The 23,290-nt window shown below is 38.0% G+C and overlaps 2 protein-coding genes across 4 annotated transcripts; both read left to right on the plus strand.

Annotated features, from left to right (window-relative positions):
* The first annotated feature begins 1,576 nt into the window (after positions 1 to 1,576).
* On the plus strand, positions 1,577 to 8,792 carry LOC113009035 (aldo-keto reductase family 1 member D1-like). The gene is made up of 9 exons (XM_026147079.2): positions 1,577 to 1,803; positions 2,027 to 2,194; positions 3,647 to 3,763; positions 3,882 to 3,959; positions 4,225 to 4,347; positions 7,811 to 7,920; positions 8,004 to 8,169; positions 8,264 to 8,346; positions 8,428 to 8,792. Exons 1-9 carry the CDS (start codon positions 1,711 to 1,713, stop codon positions 8,468 to 8,470), a joined length of 981 nt encoding a protein of 326 aa, XP_026002864.2. The 5' UTR covers positions 1,577 to 1,710; the 3' UTR covers positions 8,471 to 8,792.
* Positions 8,793 to 17,057: 8,265 nt separating this feature from the next.
* LOC145421353 (uncharacterized) lies at positions 17,058 to 22,054 on the plus strand. Of its 3 annotated transcripts, XM_080291584.1 has the most exons (6): positions 17,058 to 17,277; positions 18,027 to 18,936; positions 19,205 to 19,301; positions 19,675 to 19,785; positions 20,234 to 20,400; positions 20,733 to 22,054. In XM_080291584.1, exons 2-6 carry the CDS (start codon positions 18,029 to 18,031, stop codon positions 21,778 to 21,780), a joined length of 2,331 nt encoding a protein of 776 aa, XP_080147710.1. In that variant the 5' UTR covers positions 17,058 to 17,277; positions 18,027 to 18,028; the 3' UTR covers positions 21,781 to 22,054. The 3 variants fall into 3 exon arrangements, with proteins under 3 accessions (XP_080147710.1, XP_080147711.1, XP_080147712.1); XM_080291585.1 differs by lacking the exon at positions 18,027 to 18,936; XM_080291586.1 differs by lacking the exons at positions 17,058 to 17,277; positions 18,027 to 18,936 and adding an exon at positions 18,998 to 19,103.
* The last annotated feature ends 1,236 nt before the right edge of the window (positions 22,055 to 23,290 follow it).

The following is a 23,290-nucleotide window of genomic DNA, read 5'->3' on the forward strand; positions in this document are numbered from 1 at the left end:
CAAAGTTTTAATTTGATGCAAAATGAATAGAAGTCCATTACTGTATATAGTAACTATTAAGTCTAATATATATACCCTAGTAAGCTATAGTACTTTTTCCCTTTGGGAAGGTACCATCTGTGCAGTCTGCAATTTTGTTGAAGAAAGATGTTGAATCTATTTAATATTTCTTGAAAAATAATTGATTTCTGTGCATTTTTTTTCACACTGCATCAAATTAAGGTTGATTACGTCGATTAAGCATCATGAGGTGGAGCGTGAGGGGTGGTTCCCTATTTTTTATTTTTTTATTTTTGTTGTTGCTGGGAGTTGGAACCCTATTAGTTAGGTTGCTTAATATTTACGCTAAGTACTCTTTAAAATACCAGAATAGGGAGGATGGTGTAGGTTTAAGTTTATTAGATTGATCAGTATTGCTGAACTATGAAATATTTTTTTTTGCATACAGGTATAACAGAATAGCTTTAGTGTAGTTGTTGTTTTAAACTTGAGTATGAACTTATACAAAATGCAGCAAGATATTTAAAAAACAGTTTTGTTGATTAAAAAACACTATATCGGATTCATATCGGTATCGGCAGATATCCAAATTTATGATATCGGTATCGGTATCGGACATAAAAAAGTGGTATCGTGCCATCTCTAATAACGGGTCACATTTGAGCACACAGAGTAAGCAAATATGTACTTGTAATGTGTTCAGATAATTTCAATAAGTGCTTACAGAGGGGAAATTAATGTAGCCTCTAACTGCAATTGATTTACATCGGACAAACAGACCAAGCACTATGGCTCATAATACAATTACACCTTACCTGTTTGGACTATATTTTTATATTTCATTTTTACTTGCTGCCAGGAACGTTTGGGGCCTGTTGGGTTGCACCTGCGCTCACATCACATCACAAAATAAAATGTGTAAAATAAAATATAATAAAATAACGTGTTAAATGGGTGGAAATCCCTAGATCAATGTTTAAATTAACACTCACGCATTGACTCTGTTGGCTATGTTTTGCCATGCATGCTCCCTTTCTTTGGCAGCTGAGGCTGTGTTACTTTTTTTCTGCAAAATTTGCATGTTATCGGCATATGCTGCCATCAGAATTTCGGCCTCAAGCGCTGTAAAATACATTGACCGCGCCTTCTTTCCCTCCGTCTCCATGGTGACTCGCTTAATCTGTGCTCCACTAATCAGGGCTTTATGTATCCTCGTGCGCGTGCTTAACTTGGGGTTAAAGCAACTCCGCGTTGATTGAACTAATTGTTATCAGCCTTTCTGAAACCGAATATTCCGAGTTGGACAGTTCGGGGTTACTCAACCCTGAGTATCGTTTTTCACTCTGAGTTTTCTAAACCGGCTTCCTGAAATAGGGCCCTGGGGGTAGATAAATTCAGCGTAATCCCATTGTCACTGCCAGCTTTTACCAGTATCTGAAAGCTTAATCCAACATATAATATAGCATATAGTATAGCATTTTAGTCTCATTCATGATGATCAGATAGCGTGTTCACTTCCATTTGTAAATGTTTGTCTTGGTGTCCGGTTGTTCATGTTTTCATGAGCAACAGTTGAGGCACTTTGCATTTGGGAGGAGTTTCTGGCCGAGTAGAGAGCAGAGGAGCCAGCCTCCTAGACAGTATTCAAAAGTTCGAGTGAGTGCACAGTGTCAGACATCAAGATCTTTGTAACAAACATTTTTGTTAAACATGGAATTGACAGCAGAAAGTCACTCCATTCCCCTATCTGATGGAAACAGCATACCCTTGATAGGACTGGGAACTTATGCAGATCCCCACGAGGTAAGATTCATGATTTAATTGTATATTGTATATCGTTGTGCATGTGTCACGAAGCAAAAACTAAATGAATAAATAAAAAATAGTGGTAGGATTTTTTGTTTGTTTGTTTTTCGCTGTGACTTTTGAGTGCTTATTATATTATTATTATGGTTGTTGTTATTTTATTTTATACTATATATTCCTTCCAGTACTACTTCTTCTTCTTCTTTTTTTTTTTTGACAGACTCCTAAAGGAACTGCATATGAATCTGTCAAAATTGCGATCGAGACGGGCTACAGACATATTGATGGAGCATTGATCTATTACAATGAACATGAAGTGGGGCAAGCAATAAGGGACAAAATAGCAGATGGAACTGTGAAAAGAGAGGACATCTTCTATTGTGGAAAGGTTTGCAAAGCATACTTGTTCGTGTGAGCCTCTCCTGTGCACCTTGACTGTTGAACTTTTTTTTTCTTTCTGTTTTTCTGTACACACATTCTGTACTTAAGTAGAAGTACATCTATTACTGTTCAAAACTACTCCAGTAAAAGATGAAGTACTGATTCAACTTCTTTACTCAAGTAAAAGTAAAAAAGTACAGGCTGTTTAGTAGCTGTTTGGAGGACATTTCTATTTCTGTGCAAAGCTAACTTAACCTTCGGCTATGTTAACACAATGATAAAATAATATTAGCAGATGGGAATACAAACTTCAGCCTAAGTTTTTTCCAATCTAAGTATACTCAGCTTGAATCTGAAGAAAAAGAAGTAAAATAAAATATATATATATCAGTCAATAGATCTAAGAATCATCAGCTAAAATTCATATGAATCTCTGCTACACTTGATGTAGAACTCATGCAAACTCATGAAACCACAGTCACTGTGCACCGGTCACACACTCTTCTTTACTTTAAACCCATCACAGTACACCAAACTAATCTCCAGAGTATTTTCATGTAGTCTTTAAATAGCCTCAGTTTGATTTGCATGTATCATAATATGCAAAAACACAATGTTGGCTCATAGTGACAAAAATCCGTTAAAGCAAATCCGTTAAGGCAAAAGTAACGAGCCTGTTTTACTACTGAAGTGCAGTATAGAAAATTTTATAAAATTTTAACAAATATTTGTGCTTTGTTACTTCCCACCTCAAGAGTTCAGTGATACATGAAGATCATCAAGACTTTTAGAAATCGAACAACAAGTTCCATTAATAACAAATCCACAAAATCCTCATGTAGGTTATTCAGGGTGAAGCAGGTTGTTTTTCATCTAATTCATTGAAACAAATCCAGCACTATGACGGCATGCACAGGTTTTGGTTGCACCATTCCTAGCATGCATGTTTCTAGATGAGCTTTAACATCTATATCGAGAATGCATGAAAAATGCGTTTAGCAGGATTTCTCTGGGTGTAATTGTTGATGTCAACAAAAAATTTAAAGTTTAAAAATGTGTTTTTTCCTGTCAAAAATGGTGGCCAAAGTGACAAAAAAGTACAACTCCTTTAGTTATTTTAAAGTAAATAACTAATAATGCAAATAAGAAAAAAAGCCAATCTGAATATTATACCAATATTATTTCCCTGAACCACAAAAAAATAAGGAAGATAAAGTAAGTACATTTTGGTTTGTACAACACCTTTCGAGACAAACATTACAAAGTCCCTCAAGGCAAAAGTTAACCAAAAACTAGTCTAAAATGCTTTTGGCCTGTGTGAAACTTAAAAGGTATGGATAACATACGAATCGATAACATATTCATTTTCATGACTTACCTTTGAATCTTAAAAAAAACCAAATGCTGAGTTCTGTAGCTTTTTTCTACATTTGTTAACTTTTCTTCTTTTCTTTTGAAGTTGTGGAACACGTTTCATCCACCCGAGCTAGTACGACCTACTTTAGAGAAAACCCTGACGACATTACAGCTGGATTATGTTGACCTCTATATTATAGAACTGCCCATGGCTTTCAAGGTATGCACACATGTGAAAACTTAATAACAAGTTTTTAATTTTTACATTTGAATTTCATGAGGTTTTACTGCACCAAATGAAATACTATACTATACTGAAACACTATAATTTTCTGAAGCCAGGAGATGAATTTAACCCCAAAGATGAGAGTGGGAAGTGGCTTTATCATGAAACGGACCTCTGTGCCACATGGGAGGTGAGACTTGGTGGCCTGCTTATTCAAGAAAATTTAGTTTCAGTTATTTCCTAACATATGTGAAGACAACATAACTGCTACAGAACAACAGTATTGGGTACACGCGTCCTTTAACTTATAGTTAAATACAAAAAGATATGTGGTAAAAATCAATGACAGCTTCAACAGTGTCTCAGTTTTACTGTTTCTGTGAGCTTTTAAATTGTTTCAAAGTTCAACGTTGACTATATTGTTTTATTATTGTGCTTTCCTATGTCTCTCACAGGCTTTAGAAGCTTGTAAAGACGCTGGCCTTGTAAAATCTCTTGGGGTTTCAAACTTCAACAAGCGACAACTAGAGCTAATCCTTAACAAGCCGGGGCTGAAACACAAACCTGTGTCAAACCAGGTTAGTGGTACATTATTGAGCAAGCAGTTGTCTGGAAATAAGTTACTAAGTACTTGTTTTCAGAATACTAAGGTCAAAAAGCTTTGCTCTTTGCAGGAGGGGAGCTCTTTGCAAAGAGCTGCCTCACATAGACAAAAAGAACCTTTATTGCTGTGCTTTCCTGTGTCTCAAAATGCAAAATCCTAACACCTCTGGCTGAAATGCAGCATGAAAGCTTCCACTGTGTTTTATAGATGAGCGTAAACACTGTTGTACCTCTTTTTTGACCACCTCCATACAAAGAGTGCTGACTACAAATTGAACATAAAATTTCACATTCAGATTCACCCCTCCATAAGACCTGTAGCCACTGATTTTCATCCCAGTTCTTACAATACAATACAATACAATACAATACAATACAACTTTATTTATATAGCACATTTAAAACCGAAGGTACACCAAAGTGCTTCACAAAAAGGTTAAAATATAAAAAAGAAAAGTACAGACAAAATAAGAAATATACGGAGCCCCGCAGGGGACATGGGAGAAAAAAAAATTAAGACGGACTTTTGCGAGATCTCGCAAAACAAACTCGGGATCTCGCAAAACAAACTCGGGATCTCGGATTTGGATTTGGGGATAAATTTAGGAAGATAATAGATATACTGTATAATGATATAAATAGCTCTGTGTCATTAGGCTATGGCACTGGTAAAAGATTTAGCGTCAAAAGAGGAATTAGGCAAGGGTGTGGAAGCTCTCCGTTGTTGTTCATAATGGTTGTGGAGATGCTCGCAATTCTAATTAAAAACAGCAGTGCTGCCGGAATTGAGATTATGGATAATTCTTTAATAATTACCCTGCCTAATGTGTACCCTGCCTCTCGCCCTATGACAGCTGGGATAGGCTCCAGTGCCCCCCGCGACCCTGAAAAGGATAAGCGGAAGCGAATGGATGGATGGATTTAATAATTAGTCAACTTGCGGATGACACTACTCTTTTCTTAAAAAATGAACATCAGATTCCCCTGGTAAAACAAATAATCACTACATTCTCAAAAGCTTCAGGCTTAAAATTAAATTTAAATAAATGTGAATTATTGGCATTAAAGGAGTGTAATTCACAATTACTGTACGATATAAAGGTGAAGAAGGAGGTAAAATATTTGGGCATCACAATTTCAAAAGATCACAAAGTCTTAGAAAAAGTAAATATTTTAGATAATGTTGACAAATGTAAGACAATCTTAAATAAGTGGTTACAAAGAGACATCACAATTTTTGGAAGAATATTATTAACCAAAATGGATAGTTTATCTAGATTTATATATCCAGCTTACTCTTTATCAATATCGAATAAAGTTATTAAAACAATTAATAGCTTGAATTTTAATTTTATTTGGAGGAATAAGTGCCATTATATATCTAAAGATGATTTGGTTAAACCATACATTGAAGGCGGTGGAAACGCAATTGATTTTGATATAATGAATGGTGTTTTGAAACTTAAATGGTTAAAATCCTTCCTAAATAATCCACACTCCATTTGGTTTTTTATACCAAGTAAGGTCTTTAACACACTGGGGGGTATCAACTTTCTCCTAAAGTGTGACTTTGAAATTACTAAGCTACCTGCTAAACTCTCTGAATTCCATAAACAGGTCCTTCTTTATTGGAAAATGTTATTTAAACATAATTTCACTTCACATAATAGCCCAATTTGGAACAATAGATATATACTGATGAACAGAAAATCGATTTTTATTCAAGATTGGTTATCAAAAGGTGTTTGGGCAATTGCCCATTTTGTAGATGAGGAAGGACATGTTCTAGGACATCAAGATTTTTGCCAAAAGTTTAATATCCAATGTTCTAAAAGTAAATTTAATCGGGTTATAAAATCCATTCCATTGTCACTTAAAAACATAGTTGTAAATGATATAATATATTCTGACATCTCCCCCAAGTTAAGGCAATTATATATAAATGGTATTCGATTTTGTGATGTTAAATGCAACAATAAGTTTCTTAGATCTTCATTAAGGAGTCTTTATTCTCCAAATTTACTTAGACGTAATTACATATTAAAAGATTTCCAAAGGGAAGAAATTGAAAAAATAAGAACTGATTATATCACCTTCCCTATCCCTCCTAAAGGGAAAGAAGTCCAATTTAAAATCTTGAATAAAATTTACCCGACAAATAGACTCCTTAGTGATAGATTCAAAATAGAAACGGGTAATTGTGTATTTTGTGAAACAGAAGAGGAGGATTTGGACCATCTATTCTTTTTGTACAATTTTATACAAATATTTTGGTTGGATTTTCATACCTGGCTTTATTCCAGTGGGATTCAAATTACCCCATTTACCTTAAATATGATAATGTTTGGAGTGTTTTTGAAAGAAAAGAAAGCTAATTATGGTGTTAATGTGTTATTAATATTGTGCAAGCATTTTATACATAAATGTCGCTTTTTTAAGACTAAACCAACACTAGCTTACTGGAAAAACGACTTAAACCTGTTGGTTAAATCTTTGACTTTAGTTAAAAAGAAAAAGGCTGCTTTTTTTGTTTCCTTTATGGAAGATTTTGATTTAGTGAGTTAATAATTTGTTAAATTATGTGACCCCATCTTTATATTTTATTTTCACTATGTATGAAAGTTGCTAATATGTAAGAAATGCCTATTCTCTGAATCTGTGATATATGGTGCATTTTGTTTGTATGTTACGGAGCCCCGCAGGGGACATGGGAGAAAAAAAAATTAAGACTGATGTTTGCGAGATCTCGCAAAACAAACTCGGGATCTCGCAAAACTTTTGCGAGATATAAAGAAATATAAAGAAATACTCAAGACTTGGGAAATGTACAGTACTGTATTTACCGTAACATCAGCAGCTAAATGTGCAAACCATTCTTCATTTTAAAAAGTAGTGTTTCAAGAGTCAATGCTTTTGTTACTCTATTGTGCAGCGGCAATTTATTAAAGTCAGAAGAAAGAATCTGAGGCACAACCAGCTGAAGACAACAATGCAGGCTTTAGTTTCAGTCTTTGAATATTTGCGCATACAGCTAATGAACAATACAACAGAAAGACTCAGATTTTAGACATATGCCCAATATGTTTTAACTAAATCACACACACAGCTGTGTTTTGATAGATATGTGAACATTGTGTGGATAGGACATGGATATGTTGCAGAGGTATAGGAACAAAATGCAGGCAATGTATACCGCCAGAAATGTGGGGAAAACTTCAAATTTATTTAAAAAGTAAGTTTACTGCCTGAAATATTATCAGTATGAAAGGACTGAACTTTGAATCAATGAAAGCATAACAGAGATAGGAAGTTATTATTTAAGTAACATGAACAATCAAGATGCACTTGGAAGTGTTGGTTCATAACACTCGCAAGGAATAAGCCAAGCTGTCTTCATCAGAAACATGTGTGTATGTATACATATGTGCTCTATTACAGGTTGAATGCCACCCCTATTTCACCCAGCCAAAATTGCTTGAATACTGCCGGCAGAATGGTATCGTCATTGTTGGTTACAGCCCGCTGGGAACATCCAGAGATCCATCTTGGTATGGGTCACACTCATTTTATGAGTAGCTAGTCAAGTTCTCAGCCTCTTGATTGACATTAAAATATCACTGTTTCAATAAAGGGTAAACCTAAAATGCCCCCCAATGCTGGAAGATGACCTGCTGGTATCGATTGCCAAAAAGTACAACAAGACCACGGCTCAGGTGTGTCTGCGGTTCAATGTACAGAGAGGCGTGGTGGTCATCCCAAAGAGCTTCAGCCCTGCTCGCATAAAGGAAAACTTTGAGGTTTGTTTATAATTTTAGGTATGTAGGTAGCAAAAAGTGCCTTCTGAAAACCAGACGCATGGAATATAATCAGACTTATTTGCCAACTTTCCAGATATTTGATTTCTCTCTCTCTGACGCTGATATGAAGGCAGTTGAAGGGTTGAACAAAAACATCCGCTTTGTGGAGCTTCTCAGGTGAGTATAGTGCAGCTTGTGTGAAGTTTTGCTCCTTGAACAAACGGCTCCAATTAATATTTCTCTTTTCTGGCTCAACAGGTGGTCTGACCATCCAGAGTATCCATTTCATGATGACTTCTAAACACCACAAACAGCAACACATTGTTCGAGAGTGATTAAATTTGGCATCTTCACTTTGCTAAAATAATATTTAATTGCTATTAGCTAATTAAAAAAAACAAAACAACAACTTAATTTTACAGCACACAATATAATACACTTCCTCGGGTAAAGGGTTTCACTGCTGAGCCGTGCTGTGGGAAGAATAATGAAGGTCTGCTCTCACAGATGTCTTTAGTTTTGTAAAAGTCTTACAGATAAGTTTTGAGTGACAAAACAAACAAACTTGGGATAGTAAATGTTTGCAAACTACAAAATAAAGATAAGGTGTGGCTAAATCAAAACAAGACTGTTAAGTATAGAAAGCTTAAACTCTGGACAGATGGTGTTCTCATCCTGCCAACACTTTCATTGCTCAGACCAAATCTGAATTGCTCAACCTGAATAACAGCTTTTAAAACTGAATTTGAATTAAATTTAGCTCTTGAATGCTTTCAGTTTCACTTCTCACCATTCAGTTTTAGTTCTTAAATTCAGTTTTTGGGGTCATACATCCGGGTCCTTCGAGAAAACTGCACAATAATCCAGCACAAAGTTTGCCGTTTCAGTGATAGTCATATCATACCACTTCAGAGGTGATCCAGTAATACTGCACTAATGAATTACACCAGGGGTGTTGAACTCCAGGCCTCAAGGGCCGGTGTCCTGCAGGTTTCATATATCACCCTGGGTCAACACACCTGAATCAAATGATTAGTTTCTTTACCAGGCTTATGGAGAACTTCAAGATATGTTGAGGGGGTAATTTAACCATTTAAATCAGCTGTGTTGGATCAAGGGCACATCTAAAACCTGCAGGACACCAGCTCTCAAGGTCTGGAGTTCAACACCTGTGAATTAGACTGTTCGCTTTAGCTAAAGTTATTAAGTTAGCTAAGGAGTCAGGATACTATATAAGACAGAAATAAGCCAAAATTACAATGGTTTGGACACTCTTTTGTATGTTTCCCTACTGTAGCGGTCTCTCAAAGCATACAGGACTTTCAGGGGGTACAAGATGATAACTGTGGAATTCTAATGGGAACAGTCGATCATTAGGGTTGCCAACTCCCTGAAAAATAAATAAGGGACGCCTCGTGGCCAGGGCCGGGCAAAGTGTGGTAGCTCTTTTTTTTTGTGTGTGAAATTTTTTTTTAACCATTTGACTTGAATTTGATTTAAGCAGATGCATATTCTTTGTGATATGACCATATGGGAAACAAATGATAATTTAGCCATTTATTTTTAGCTCAAAATAACATTAACACAGTAAAACGGGTCTCTTTCTTAAACAGAAGCCTGTCATGCTTAACTTTTGAGAATATAAGTAAATCTTTCTTTAAAAGAACTCTGTCCTGCTTAACTTAAAATTATATAAATTAATAGAAAACAATAGAACAAAATCATTCTTGTAACAGTGCACATTTAGTGCATTTAGTACAATTGGCTTCAGTTGAGGTATTATTTCAGCTTTTCTAATGCTAATCAGCTGCTCCTGTTTGTAAACACACTTGTTCCCATGATTACGCATCATAACTCATCATCATTATTCATCTATGTATTACTTTTATGTATTAGTCATCTATTTGTTGTAATCATCTATCCTTGCAGTTGTTTATTACACAAAATAAATTATATTATCACACTTCTGGCCACATAGCGCTGATATTCACTGCACATGCCCATATTAACCTTAACCAGAGGGTTTAAAAAAAAACAAACCAATGTTTACATACCATATCTGCTTCTGCCGTGGCCTGGTGGACAAGAAATTGGTTAAGGGTTCCCCGAGCTTTCACGCCCTTCATGTTCTCCGTGTGCCCACCATTGTGTGTGCATGCCTATGGAAAAAGTGCGCCGGCACACAGTGCAGTGCGCTTTATAGATGTTATCGTGCACTTTTCCAGCCAGGTGTTTTCCTTTTCCCATTCCTCCCTGTACTTTTGCAGCCTATTTTTCTTTCTCTGAGGGGAACAAACATTGCTGCTCTAATGCTGGGCTTACACTGTGCGATTTTTGGCCCATTTTGAGCCGATTTTTGAGTCATGCGACCGATTTGGTGATCGGCCCAATTTTGGCCTTCATCGTGCATCGTGTAGTATACGTGGGGTAACGAGAAGCGATTAACACCTCGAGCAGCTCCCGATCATCAATCGCTCGTAGGGCGTCACCGCAGCTGCTCACACTGCTCACGCGCAAACACGTAACCGTCGGCGAAAAAGACGGTGCAGCTTGGCTGTGCAGCGTGTGATCTGGACACAGGCGATGGAGGCACAACTTGTAGAACTTTGGAAAGCTCATCCGAGCCTTTTCGATGTGGCATCACAAAATTATCACGACCACAACAACCGTGAAAATAGTTGGATTTACATTGCTGCTCAATCACAGCTGCCTGATTAATGTTTTTCATTAGAAATTTAGCAAAGTTGATGGTGGTGGTGTGCGTGTCTGTGTGAGTGAAAGACAGAGAGGGAGAGCGAGCGACAGATTTTCTGTTATAACCTTCATTTTATGGAGGCCCAGTGTGAGCACTCAGGTCGCATCAGAGCATCTTATTTTTCTACTACGACATAAAATACAAAGTGCATACCTCATTGGCCGCATTAACTTGCAGGGGTTAATGAAAACGCATCTTGCAGTGTGCACTCCTTCCCACAGGTGGAAAACAGACTGAACATTGGTTCCATCCTGGAAGCATTTTGTAAAAAAGTTAAATGTGTAGTTTTAAACCAACAATGTATACATTAAATCTGATATATTAAAATAAAGTATGTTACGTTCCCCTGAGGGGTCTAGGCGGTGAGGGGAAGTAACAAAAAGTGTCCGGGTCAGAAAAAGGAGACAAGGCGGCATGAGGGTTAAATTAAAGAGTTTTATTAAAGTAGCTCAACTAAAAGAGACGGACAAGCCGCTATCACCATTTAAGAAAAACAAAACTCAGGCGTTGGTCAATAAAGTAAAACGTAAGCCAAAAAGAGAGAGCAGCTCACTAACTGTAACCACTCACATGGCACTCTGGCCCAGAACTCACCTTTCCCTGGGCTTAAATCTCTTTAATTACTGACGAGAGTCAGCTGCACAAAAGGGAAAGGTGGCACCTCAGGCAGAAGAGGTAGTGGGACATGCCCACACAGGCACCTTCAGGAGGAGGCCCTGCTAGGGCCGTAACACCCCCTCCCATAAATACAAACCTGTGGTTTGTCAAGTGATTATGATAAACTATCTACAAATCAAGTCTGTAACTGTCACATCAACAAATTGCAGGCTTTCCACCTACCAAACCCCATAGCAACGGTTAGGCATTGCTAGCGGAAGCTGCCAACCCCATCTCAATGGGTTCAAAATACTTACTGAAGGTGGCCGCAGACCCGCAAAACAATGTCTCATGTGATAGCCAGGGCTTTTTTGAGCCATCACATGTGGAGAACACAGCAGGCAGTCAGAAGACCTTACTGCAACACTTTGCAGATGATTCCTCAAGTCACCGGTACAGGCATGTTTGTTAGCCAGGGTTGCCGGTCTTACTGGTGGTTTTATACACAGTCTGTCCCCCTGCGGGTCATTTTGAGGACCTGGGAAATTGTCAACCAGCGGCAACTCAGGGTTAGTTGACCTCTTACCCCGACTACATGACACTACTGAGCAATTATGCTCCAAGTGTAGCCTTTTACTAGGCCGGGCAACCTTGTCTGTTTGAGAACCTGGACTGACTTTTCTCAAAGCAGGCCCTTTTTGCTTTGAGTGTGCTTTCTGTTTGAGTTTCAGCCTCAAACAGTTAGCAACAAGGTGTCCAGGTTTGTGGCAGAGAAACAAAGCTTCGTTTTGGGTCTCGAAACCACAACTTTTTCAGCCTTGTTAGCTGGCCCACTCTTACCTCGCCAAGATGTACTATGGCACAGAGGGGTATCACATTCTACAGCATTTGTTTTATGAGTTAGGGTAAACTCATCTGCCAATATGGCAGCCTGCTGTAAAGTGGAAACCCTCTGTTCACTTAAATAACAAGCAACACACTCAGACATTGTGTTCTTAAAGTCCTCTAGAAGCACAAGCTCACGTAACGACCCCAAGTCATTAACCTGGCTTGCAGAGCACCACCTATCAAAAAGCGTCGCCTTGTCCCTATCGAAGTCAAGATAGGACTGACCCTGTGCCAACTCCAAACCTCGAAAATGCTGCTTATAGGCTTCAGGTATGAGTTCATGGGCTTGGAGGATGGCACTTTTAAGCTTTTCATAAACTAAGCAGTCCTCCATAGACAAACCAGAACAAACCTCCTGAGCCTTACCCGTCAATTTACATAGTAACATCACGCACCACATGTCTTGAGGCCATTGCAGTGCAGTCGCTATGCGTTCAAATGCAATAAAGAAGCTATGAACACTAGACTCACAGAAAACTGGAAACAGGTGGATGTTATTGCTCACAAACGAGCCTCTGGACACCTGTTCACCAACAGATGTAGGCCCAGTGCTCGTCAGCTCCAGCTGATTCAACTGGAACGCCATTTCAGCCTGAAGAAAACCACCACACACCTGTGCCAATTCTCTCACAGGCTAGCCAACAATTAATGGTAACCGAACAACTTCCTCTTCTTGACCAACTTACTTTTTGCTGCACACACATTAACAAATACAACGTACCCAGTTCCTAAGCACACCAAACTATACCTACCTATCTTCTGGAGCGTGCTGGGCTCGAGGCAACTTTAAAGGCAAAGCTTCAGCAACTGGAGCACTGAATTGCCTACCCCCAACAGGGAACTAATCCCCACCCAGGATTACTCCAAAAATAAGAAAGACAAAATAATAAAAGAGTGCCCGAAGGAAGAACTTAAAAAGCTCAGCTGAACACTCACCTAACTTAACTGGGAAGGTGTATTTCTACTCTTCTCAAAAAGCAACACAACCATCACACAAAAGCCAAAAAAACAAAAAAAAAACAAAAACCCAAACACCACCAATTTCAAACTCCCTTTTCAGATCCCGGACGAGCCCCCACTTGTTACGTTTCCCTGAGGGGTCTAGGCGGTGAGGGGGCAGTAACAAAAAGTGTCCGGGTCAGAAAAAGGAGACAAGAAGGCATGAGGGTTAAATTAAAGAGTTTTATTAAAGTAGCTCAACTAAAAGAGACGGACAAGCCGCTATCACCATTTAAGAAAAACAAAACTCAGGCGTTGGTCAATAAAGTAAAACGTAAGCCAAAAAGAGCAGCTCACTAACTGTAACCACTCACATGGCACTCTGGCCCAGAACTCACCTTTCCCTGGGCTTAAATCTCTTTAATTACTGACGAGAGTCAGCTGCACAAAAGGGAAAGGTGGCACCTCAGGCAGAAGAGGTAGTGGGACACGCCCACACAGGCACCTTCATTTATTATAACTTAAACAATAAAATTATTTTAATCTGCATAACTGCTGCTGACGGCAGTCACAGAGGTTTTCGGGCCTTTCAACAATCAGACCCCCTTTCCCAGGTGACCCAGGTAGGGTTGATCAAGCCCCAGCTATTTGAATTGTTACTATTATTATTATTACTGGGGGCTCTGAAATTTAAGGGGGTGGGGAACAACGCATAGGTCAAAAGAGAATGGACTGTATAGAGACCGATTGCGTCCAGAGGCGAAGCGGCGGTACTTGCAGAAAATAGCATGCATTGGAAATGTGGACCCGTATGAAATACGGAGGTGGAGTAGAAACCCTGAAGACCAACCGCTATTGACGTAGCCTGATATATTTTCGTACCTTGTCTGTGGAGTCAGCACGTACAAGTCGTCATTCAAACAAAGGTAAGTCAGCTTGAGTACTGCGAGTGAAATGCGTTTGATTTCCCTCCGAACATTCAGATTAGTGTAGCATAACTTCATTCATCAGGGGGAAATTAGAGTGAGAACATGTGGAGGCTCTGTTAGAGGGATAACTTAGTGAGTTCATTGTGCTGAAGAATTTAGTTATTCTTTATGGTTAAATAAATTGCAATGATTTATTCATATTGTTCATAAATAATTCTAATTATACATCTTGCTTCCATGTTTGTATCCTGTGTCACTAAAAATACATTTTATTTTAGTTTTATACATTGATTAATGACCTGCAGAATCTCCTTATCATATTAAGTGATTCATAATTGTCACTTTATGCTTTCTCCATCTCAAAAGTGATGACATCCTTGCATTACATACTGTTGGTTCATTTTCTGCAGGCAGATTTAGAATATAACATGCAGCGTTCTATAAATGGATAGATAAAAAAATGAAGAATTACATGTATGTGCTAACTTTCTAAACACTTTGTTACATTTATGATAAAGTAGATAATACACATTTATGTCGGCCTTGGCTCATTAGTTCTTGTCTTTAAATTAACTTTGTCCGTGTGTTTTTCAAGTACTGCACTCTCAAAGACTGAATGAACCAGCATTGCAGCCATGGGCCATGATGAGCATCACAGGGAAGGCTGAAGCCGCACACTGCATCTGTATGGCCGGAGTTGCGGAGACCTGCACCCATGTCGCTGCTCTTCTGTTTAATGTAGAAGCAACAGTGCAGATCCGTGGCACAAGGACTGTTACAGATGAACCTGCATACTGGGTTTTGCTGGGTAATATGACCAAGATACAGCCAGAGGTTGGCCATAAGATAGACCTCTCCTATTCAGCTGCCCAAAAAAAGGCTCTTGATCAAAACATAAACAGACCATCTGTATTGAAAGGTAAAAGGAGCCGTCCTCAAAAAAGAAAAATCCCACCTGCTACTGTGGAGGAGTTGTCACTGCTATTGGATACTTTGCTGTAACACAGTAAAGCTGTGGGTTTTGGGAATGACCCAAAATGTTTTATCTAGGGGTCTACATTCATTCCTGTAGTGCACTGCCATGTAAATAATTTGCATTTACTGAATATGTACTGACTGAGTACCACTGTTCAAAAGTTGAATAAAGAAACAAACAAATTTTTGCCTCTTTTTTTTTTTAAATTAAAACCACTTTGTAGAACATCACATCAGTTACAATGTAGAATCCATGTCATTTATAGTTTACAAATGACAAAATGTTTACACAGAATCATGACAGTGTTTACATGATATCACCCACTACTAACATTACTTTAATTACTGTATCTTTTGAAAAAATACCACTATTTATACAGCACAAGACTTAAGAATATTTAACAGGAGCCAGTTTTATTTTTCCCTGGTTTTACTACCACACTGTTCACCAAACGCAGCAAACCTTCACCATCCAGAAGGGTCACCTCTTCACCCTCACATGGAAGATGTAATCTGATTGGCATGGTGGTATGTTTGAAGCAGGTCCCTTGTGTAGCGCTGGAACCCGGTCACGATGTGTTTCATCCATTTCATAGGCTGGTTTGCTGCAATAATACCAAATAATTAGCAACTCTATAAATAGAAGGTAGTTCTATTATTATTATTAAACACAATGTCCCGCAGAAGAGCTCGGATTAACTCAGACAGTGTCAGGAGACATGCCGTAGCAAATTATGTGAGGCCATTCCAGGACGAAATGCAAAACAGTTTTACACAGCTGCAGCAGGAGTTGAGTAATCTAGAATATGTCATTTATCATGTTGCAGATATCAACATTGATCACACAGGTGTGACAGTACATAATTATGGAAGTGATCACATCCATGAGCTAATGGACCTCACAATACATAATTATGGAAGTGGTAACGTTAATGTCATTAACGATTATAGGAATATTTCACACTTCAACAACCTTCGTTTCAATTTAGGTTTCGATTACAAACGAAAATGCAAAAAAACCCAAAAACTGCCAAGCGCAGAATTCCAATCGACAAAGGCCGCCGTGCCACCATGCAGGCTGTAGATAACAAAGAAAAATACAGATCTTTGGTGGAAAACTGTATGGCAGAACTCGTTAAGCAAGCTGTAAAAAAATCAGGCAAAGTCATCAGTCTGGAAAGAGTTTCAGACATCTACAACCAGCATACCAACAACATCTGGGCTAAAATCAAGGATGATATTGATAAAATCCCCTTAGAGAAGTTCAAAAACTTCCATGAGGTGATTTTCAAAGCCATGTGTAAAGAGTTTAAAAATGCAGGATTAGCTTTGCTAGCCTTGGAATTAAATCAGCCAGCAATTGAAAATATGATTGCTGAAATTTTCATAAAGGAGGCAGCCAAACTATCGAAGAAACCAAGTTGCATACATCAGTTTTTCTCATCTATAGGCCGACTGTTTTGTTTCACCAGGAAACAAAACAAAGCTGATGTAATGTAAAAGAAATCGTGATATGAAACATTTCTGGAAAACGAATTGGAAACTTCAAATTGGTTAGTTTTAAATGATATACTTAAGAAAACCCTTAGAACGGCCGCGGCCCCTCACTGAGCTTGGTTCTGCCGGAGGTTTCTCCCTCTTAAAAGGGAGTTTTTCCTCCCCACTGTCACCTATGCTTGCTCACAGGGTCTAAGTGTCACAGAAATGGCTTATGTATAAAGAAATTTAATAGATGGTTCCAGCAGTTAAAATGTTCTTGCTTGTACGTTTCTGTGGTCAATATTGTAAGGGTGTGTTTATCTGGACGATCTGATTTCCTCGTGTCAGCATTGTTCCCACATCATCATAATTAATGTTGTTCCAGGTTCAACATTGCAAGTGACCAATCACCTTCTTGTGACGTCATTCCTTTGCGACTTCGAAATACCCGCCTTCGAGTATTTCGAAATACAAGTGAAGAAGCGAAAAACCGCCGCCTGTCCGCCGAATTTGAAGTCAATTTAGGATACTTTCCTTTAATAAACGGTAAGCATTATACATATGTTCCTCACTTGGCTTGCTGTTTGTTTGCTAGCGATAGGCTACTTGACGACAGCATTAGCTAACCAGTGTTCTCTAGACCAGCGTTCCCCAACTTTTTGGGTGTTTCGTGGCCCGGGGGTTGGGTCAGGCAAAATTGCAGTAGCTTCCCTGATCATTTTACAAACATAAGTGAAGAGAATCTGGACTAAAAGGCCTAGACTTATGGTTGTGTGCTGAATCTATGAATCAAACTATCACCTGGAAACATAATTAACTGGTCCATAGCTGTGAAACTGGACATGAGTTCTTGATTCTATGGAGATTAACAGTAATCCAGAAATTTACAAATTTGTCCCAGGGACATCGCGTAGATGTTGTCCCTGGGACATCGCGTAAATGTTGTCCCTGAGACATCGCGTAAATGTTGTCCCTGGGACATCGCGTAAATGTTGTCCCTGGGACATCGCGTAAATGTTGTCCCTGGGACATCGCGTAAATGTTGTCCCTGGAACATCATGTAGAAGTTGCCCTGGGACATCGTGTAGATGTTGTCCCTGGGACATCATGTTAAAGTTGCCAGAGACATACCATATGAAAGTTTAGCTTCTTTTAGCCCCTGTTTGTTTTATATTATTTTATATATATATATTTTTTAATATTATATTTAATATTTACATTGCAAAAAAACCCACAACAAGTTAAAATGAATTAATGAATATTGACTAATTAAACCTTCGTTATTTTTCCACCAGAAATGGACGACATAATTAGAAGAAGTGTTCTGAATGACGAAAAAAAAAGAACTGGAAAAGACACACAACTTTGTGTGCATGTGTCACAATGCCAGGAGGACCCATTCAGTGTTGTGTTAGAAAAATTGAACTCATTAACCCTTCATGGACATTATAAATGTTTAAATGTTGCCTCAGGTAAAGACAGGAAAAGAGACTATTACAAATTCAACTGCATCAGAGCTGGGAAAAAAAGTCGAAACAGCTACAGAGCAGTGGGCTGTAAGGCCTATGTTTCATTTAAAGTACTCAAATGTTGGAAAGACCACACAGTCATCGTGCAGCGTACATATGATAAGCATGATGGGCATGATCCTTCGGACCCAAAAGACGCACATTTCAACAATATTTCCAGTGATTTGAGGAGGAAGATTGAGGAACTGCTTTCCCTTGGAACTAAGCCAGCCATCATACTAACCGAATGTCATAAATGGGCCAAAGAACATGGACACAGAGATCTTCACAACAGAGAGCATTTTGTCACACCACGTGACATTGACAGTGTTAGAACCTGCATGATGAGGAAGAAGCACTTTAACTGTGGAGACAGTCAAAGTGTACATACCTTACTTAATGGAAAACATCAAGAACATGTTCTCTTCTATCAACCATACACATCTGACCAAGAACTAATGATTGTTTTGCAGACACCTGTAATGAAATCAAACATGGAGAACTATGCAAAACAGTTAGTATTTGTTGACACCACGCACTGCGTTAACCAGTATTCATTTCCCTTATTCACACTTGTTGTAAGAGATGATCATGGGCATGGAGTCCCTGTGGCCTATGCTATTGTCAGCAACGAAAGTCAGAAAACCCTGGAAACTGTTCTTGGAATAGTTTGTGAGCATTTCCCAACTTCCCCGAGGTAAATAATACATTGACAGCTATTAATTTTGAAATAATTCCTTTTCAAAAAAGTTATAACATGCCAGAATCTAATGCTATAGCTGCAGCATGGGCTGCAAAAAACTTTCCTTTCCAGTTGTTAAAGTTATTCCTATAGGCTGTATGCAGTATTTTATATATCTACTTGTGAGTTGAAATGTTTAATTTGGCATTGAAGTGGTGCTTTGAGATAGCAAAAACATTTTCATACTGTTTAATCTCATTTAGTGTTTTCTTTTTTTCTGTAGAGCATTTATGGTTGACAAAGACTTTGCGGAAATAAATGCTTTGCAGAAGGTTTTTCCAGAGTCAGCTATCCTTCTATGCTGGTACCATGTCTTGCAGGTAAACCACATTGTTTTCTTTTCACGTTGTCTAAGATGCACCTGAAACACATTTTTACAACAGGGTCCTGTTGTTATGAATTGCCTCATTGTGATATTCACCTACTCAGGTTAATGAATATAAAGGGATAAAATGTTGAGTGACTATGTCCATCCATTTAAGACCACAGTGCACTCATCTTCTGGTGGCTGCTTCCCAAAGCTCTTTTTGACATTTAAAAATATGTTTGCCTGGTTGATTTCTGTAATGCACAGGTCCTCTTGTCCAGTGAGTGACAAAGTTATTTTTGGAAGTCAGCTTTCTTTTATGCTTTTTGTACAGCTGCTCCTCTGTCTCTCTCTCCAGATTAACTTTTTTTCTCTTACATTCACAGGCTGTTAATCGATGGCTTTCAAAATCAGAGTCCGGGGTCCATGGGCTTTCTAACACCCAAAAGAGAAATGAAATCATTTCTTTCTTTTGTAAGCTGAAAGCTTGCACATCTGTAAGTGTAATTTGTCTATTTCACATTTTGATTTCTTGATTACACTAAGAGCATAATAACTTTCAGTTGCTAAAAAAAGTTACAGAGAGATACAAAATAGATTTTTGAAACAATTTCTAAAACTGGCTTCTTATCTTGCTTATCAAAACAAGTACTTAAGCTGTGCAGAACATCATTGTGTCACCCACTGTGCAGTAGAACTTGTGAGTGGGATTCTTTCACAGACAGATGCTGAAACCAAATATGCTTATAGGTTTAGTGTTCCTTCTTAGCCATTGTAAGGGAAGAAATAATTGCTTCTTAATACAAAAACACGACATATTATTAATAACTTAAAATTCTTAATGTTATTCAATAAAAGGAAAAGGGCTTCAATACATAATATTAAAGATTTCAATAGGTCTGTTAAATGGATTGAAATATATTCTGTTGCATCCAATTCTCTTAGGAGGACGACTTTAAAGCCACATCAGCAGAGTTCTGCCAGACATTTAAGCAATACCCTTTGGTGTGCCAGTATTTTCAGAAGCACTGGGAAGGCATTGGCCACATGTGGTGTGACTACGGCCGTCGCTTCAGTCACGCTCGTTCTGAAACAAACAATGTGATTGAAAGGTATGATTTATTATTTTGACCTCATTCAATTGTATTGCTGAAAAAAAGATATTGTGCTTTAATCCAAGAGGCTAAACTGAGTAGGTTCGTCATGTCATTGCCAGAACAGGTTTTAGGCAAATCCTTTAAATTCTAGCAGCGTTTTTTATGTTATCACAACAAAAAACAGAGTAGGTGGATTTGCCTAAATCAGCTAAACCGGCACAGAGCATTCCTTTATAAAAGACGTGTGCAATAGGTATTCCAATTTTTAAAAAAATAATACAGTCTTGATTAAAACTTTAAATTCCTTCAGTTACAGTTACTAATCATTTCAAATAACTGTTTTTCAGATTTTTCCACCGCCTGAAATACCAGTTTTTATCTGGCTACAAGAATAGGCGTCTGGATGATCTGATTGAAGTGCTCCTAGGGAAGGCCGACGACTACTTGTCAGTCATAAAAACCCTGCAAGATGTGGGCCGCATGAAAAACAGGTTTGCTGACACCTTGTCTCAAGTTTCAGACTCTGCTTCAAGACTGATGGAAAGTGGTTGGGCTCTTAAAATTACAGTCAAGAACAGCCATGGAGTTAATGCATATCAAGTCCCATCTGAGTCAAGAGAAGACATGGTGTATGATGTCTGCCCTGTTGAGTCCTACTGCAACTGTACATATGGCTTACGAGGACTTCTTTGCAAGCATCTAGTGTTACTTGCAAAATTAGCAGAGGCTGACAATGACATCTATCCAAACATGGAAACAGACATTTCTACCTTGGCAAGAATTGCAGTGAAAGAAAGGCATTACTTTGTACACTGTGAGGACTTGAAAGTGATAAAAATGCCAAGTTTGTTTGGAAATCTGTGTTTTTTTGCATCGGCTGAAACACTTCAGTGCACTTGTTGTACGTTCTCTCACTATAACACATGTGCTTGCCTGAAGGTGGCTTGTAGCCATTTTAAACAAATGAAAAACTCTCTGAAAAGTCCTCTATCAACTTTGAATGACACTCCTGTAGTTGAAAGCACAGACAAAAAATGCACAGAAGATGCAGTTGGAAAACTAAATGCTGTTTTAGACACAGTTAAACAGTGGGCATTCATTCCAGAGGGTATTACTCCAATGATAGATGAACTGCATACAAATGTCTTAAAAACAAAACAAGTAGGCAAAAGTATATGCCAGTACGAAATAAAGACGACAGATAATGCACGCAAAATTAGGCCATTGTATTCTAGCAAGAAACGTTCGGCCAGCATCGACATTCCAACAGTCTGTGAAAATGAATGTGAACAGTCGATAACCACTGAAAGAGACACATCCTCTGGAGAAAATGAAAACCTTTTGGAATACAAAACAAAAAAGAGAAGAGTTAAAGCTAAGTATATGCACAAGTAGACTTTTGTGTGACATTTCAAAGGGACTGCATCCATTACTTCTGTTTATTGAAACCTAAAGCTGAATAGCTGTCTTAACTTTCTGCCAAGGAACAGTTGAAAAGAAATTGTTTGGTCTCTCAAGCAGTTGTTATTTATGTGTGTTATTCATTACTTTGGCTTGGTTGCTGTTTTTGATACAAATTCATCTGTGCCCATTGTAATATTTTCATATGTTACTATTTTTATATTGCTATGCATTATAAATAAAGGATTACTTATTACTATTAAAGGTCTGCATTTGTAATTGTTGGTATTATTTATAAAATATGCGCTCTTAAGTTTTTTGCTCCATAAAACGATACCTGTCACTTTTTGGACATAGAGTATCAGCTGTTGAGAATCCTGGCTCATACAAAATAGAAGTAAAAGGTTTCAACATCCAGCCTTTTTATGATTAAATACAAAGTGTAATAACAGAGTTATTGGGGTGTGATTTTGTTAATAGTTAGTCTTAAGTATAAGTTTAATAGTAATGAGTAAGAAAATATAGCCAGAATAATGGAATGAGACTAACACCTGACCTCACACTGAGATTTGGTATGAAGTGGCATGTTTGTGCTAATGCTGACATTGGGGCTCAGAGTTCCTCTGTGTGTATATATTTGTGAACGTTAACTTGGCTAATGTCCAAGGGTTTGACTGCTTTCCTGTTGGATTGTATCACAAAGAACAGGGATAAGAGCACCAGTGGCCGTGCACACCCTCATCTCTCTCCTTCACCCGATCATTAGTGTTGGAAACCGGCATTAGCTCAGAGTAGATTAGACTTCGGTATAGTGCAAGTGATTTGATTTTATGATTATTTGATTCAGTTTTTTCTGTGTTCAAGCTCAATTACTTTAATAAAATATGTTGAATTCAAACAAATAAATAAACAAATAAACTGTGGACATTACCCTTTTAAACCTTTCTGAAACAAGACAGGTAAAAACCAGTGTATAAAAGTTTACATAGGTATAAATAGCTCTAACACTTTACTCCAGCCTGGCGTCCACACATGTGGACATCACATTTTGGGTTATTTAGACCAAAATACTAAATCTTGATCAACAAGTGCCTGATATACAGTTATGAGGACATTATACTGCAACTGTTCTATCGAAATTTCAAATTAATGTCCTCATATGTGGCTCTCATTTTTCTCAGAAACAAAAATTAGGTAAAAAAAACAAAACCTGGTAATTCTTTCTTTTTACATTCATCGGGTTCCAATCGGCCCAAATATCAAAGAGAAATTAAAAATGCATGCCATGGAAGATTTCGGGTCTTAGGGGGTTAAAATGACCAGACCCCTCCGGCCTGTTTTCCAGGCCACTAAATTAAACCCAGTCAATTACCAATTGAACAGAATAAAAACCTACGAGGTCCACTAATAGTCCAAAAGTCCAAATCTTTAATAGAAAAGACAGGCAGAACTCAAACAAACAATAATCCAAACGAGGAGCATATATACACACTGGAAAGTAAAT

Source organism: Astatotilapia calliptera, chromosome 17, assembly GCF_964374335.1.
Source record: "Astatotilapia calliptera chromosome 17, fAstCal68.1, whole genome shotgun sequence".
Classification (NCBI taxonomy): domain Eukaryota; kingdom Metazoa; phylum Chordata; class Actinopteri; order Cichliformes; family Cichlidae; genus Astatotilapia; species Astatotilapia calliptera.

Excerpts from the sequence above, each read along its gene's own strand:
- LOC113009035 (XM_026147079.2), top strand. The coding sequence starts at position 1,711 with ATGGAATTGACAGCAGAAAGTCACTCCATTCCCCTATCTGATGGAAAC. Across the intron at positions 1,804-2,026 it reads CTTATGCAGATCCCCACGAG|ACTCCTAAAGGAACTGCATA; the intron begins GTAAGATTCATG and ends TTTTTTTGACAG. Across the intron at positions 8,347-8,427 it reads CGCTTTGTGGAGCTTCTCAG|GTGGTCTGACCATCCAGAGT; the intron begins GTGAGTATAGTG and ends CTGGCTCAACAG.
- LOC145421353 (XM_080291584.1), top strand. The coding sequence starts at position 18,029 with ATGGACGACATAATTAGAAGAAGTGTTCTGAATGACGAAAAAAAAAGA. Across the intron at positions 19,302-19,674 it reads GCTGGTACCATGTCTTGCAG|GCTGTTAATCGATGGCTTTC; the intron begins GTAAACCACATT and ends TTACATTCACAG. Across the intron at positions 19,786-20,233 it reads AGCTGAAAGCTTGCACATCT|GAGGACGACTTTAAAGCCAC; the intron begins GTAAGTGTAATT and ends CAATTCTCTTAG.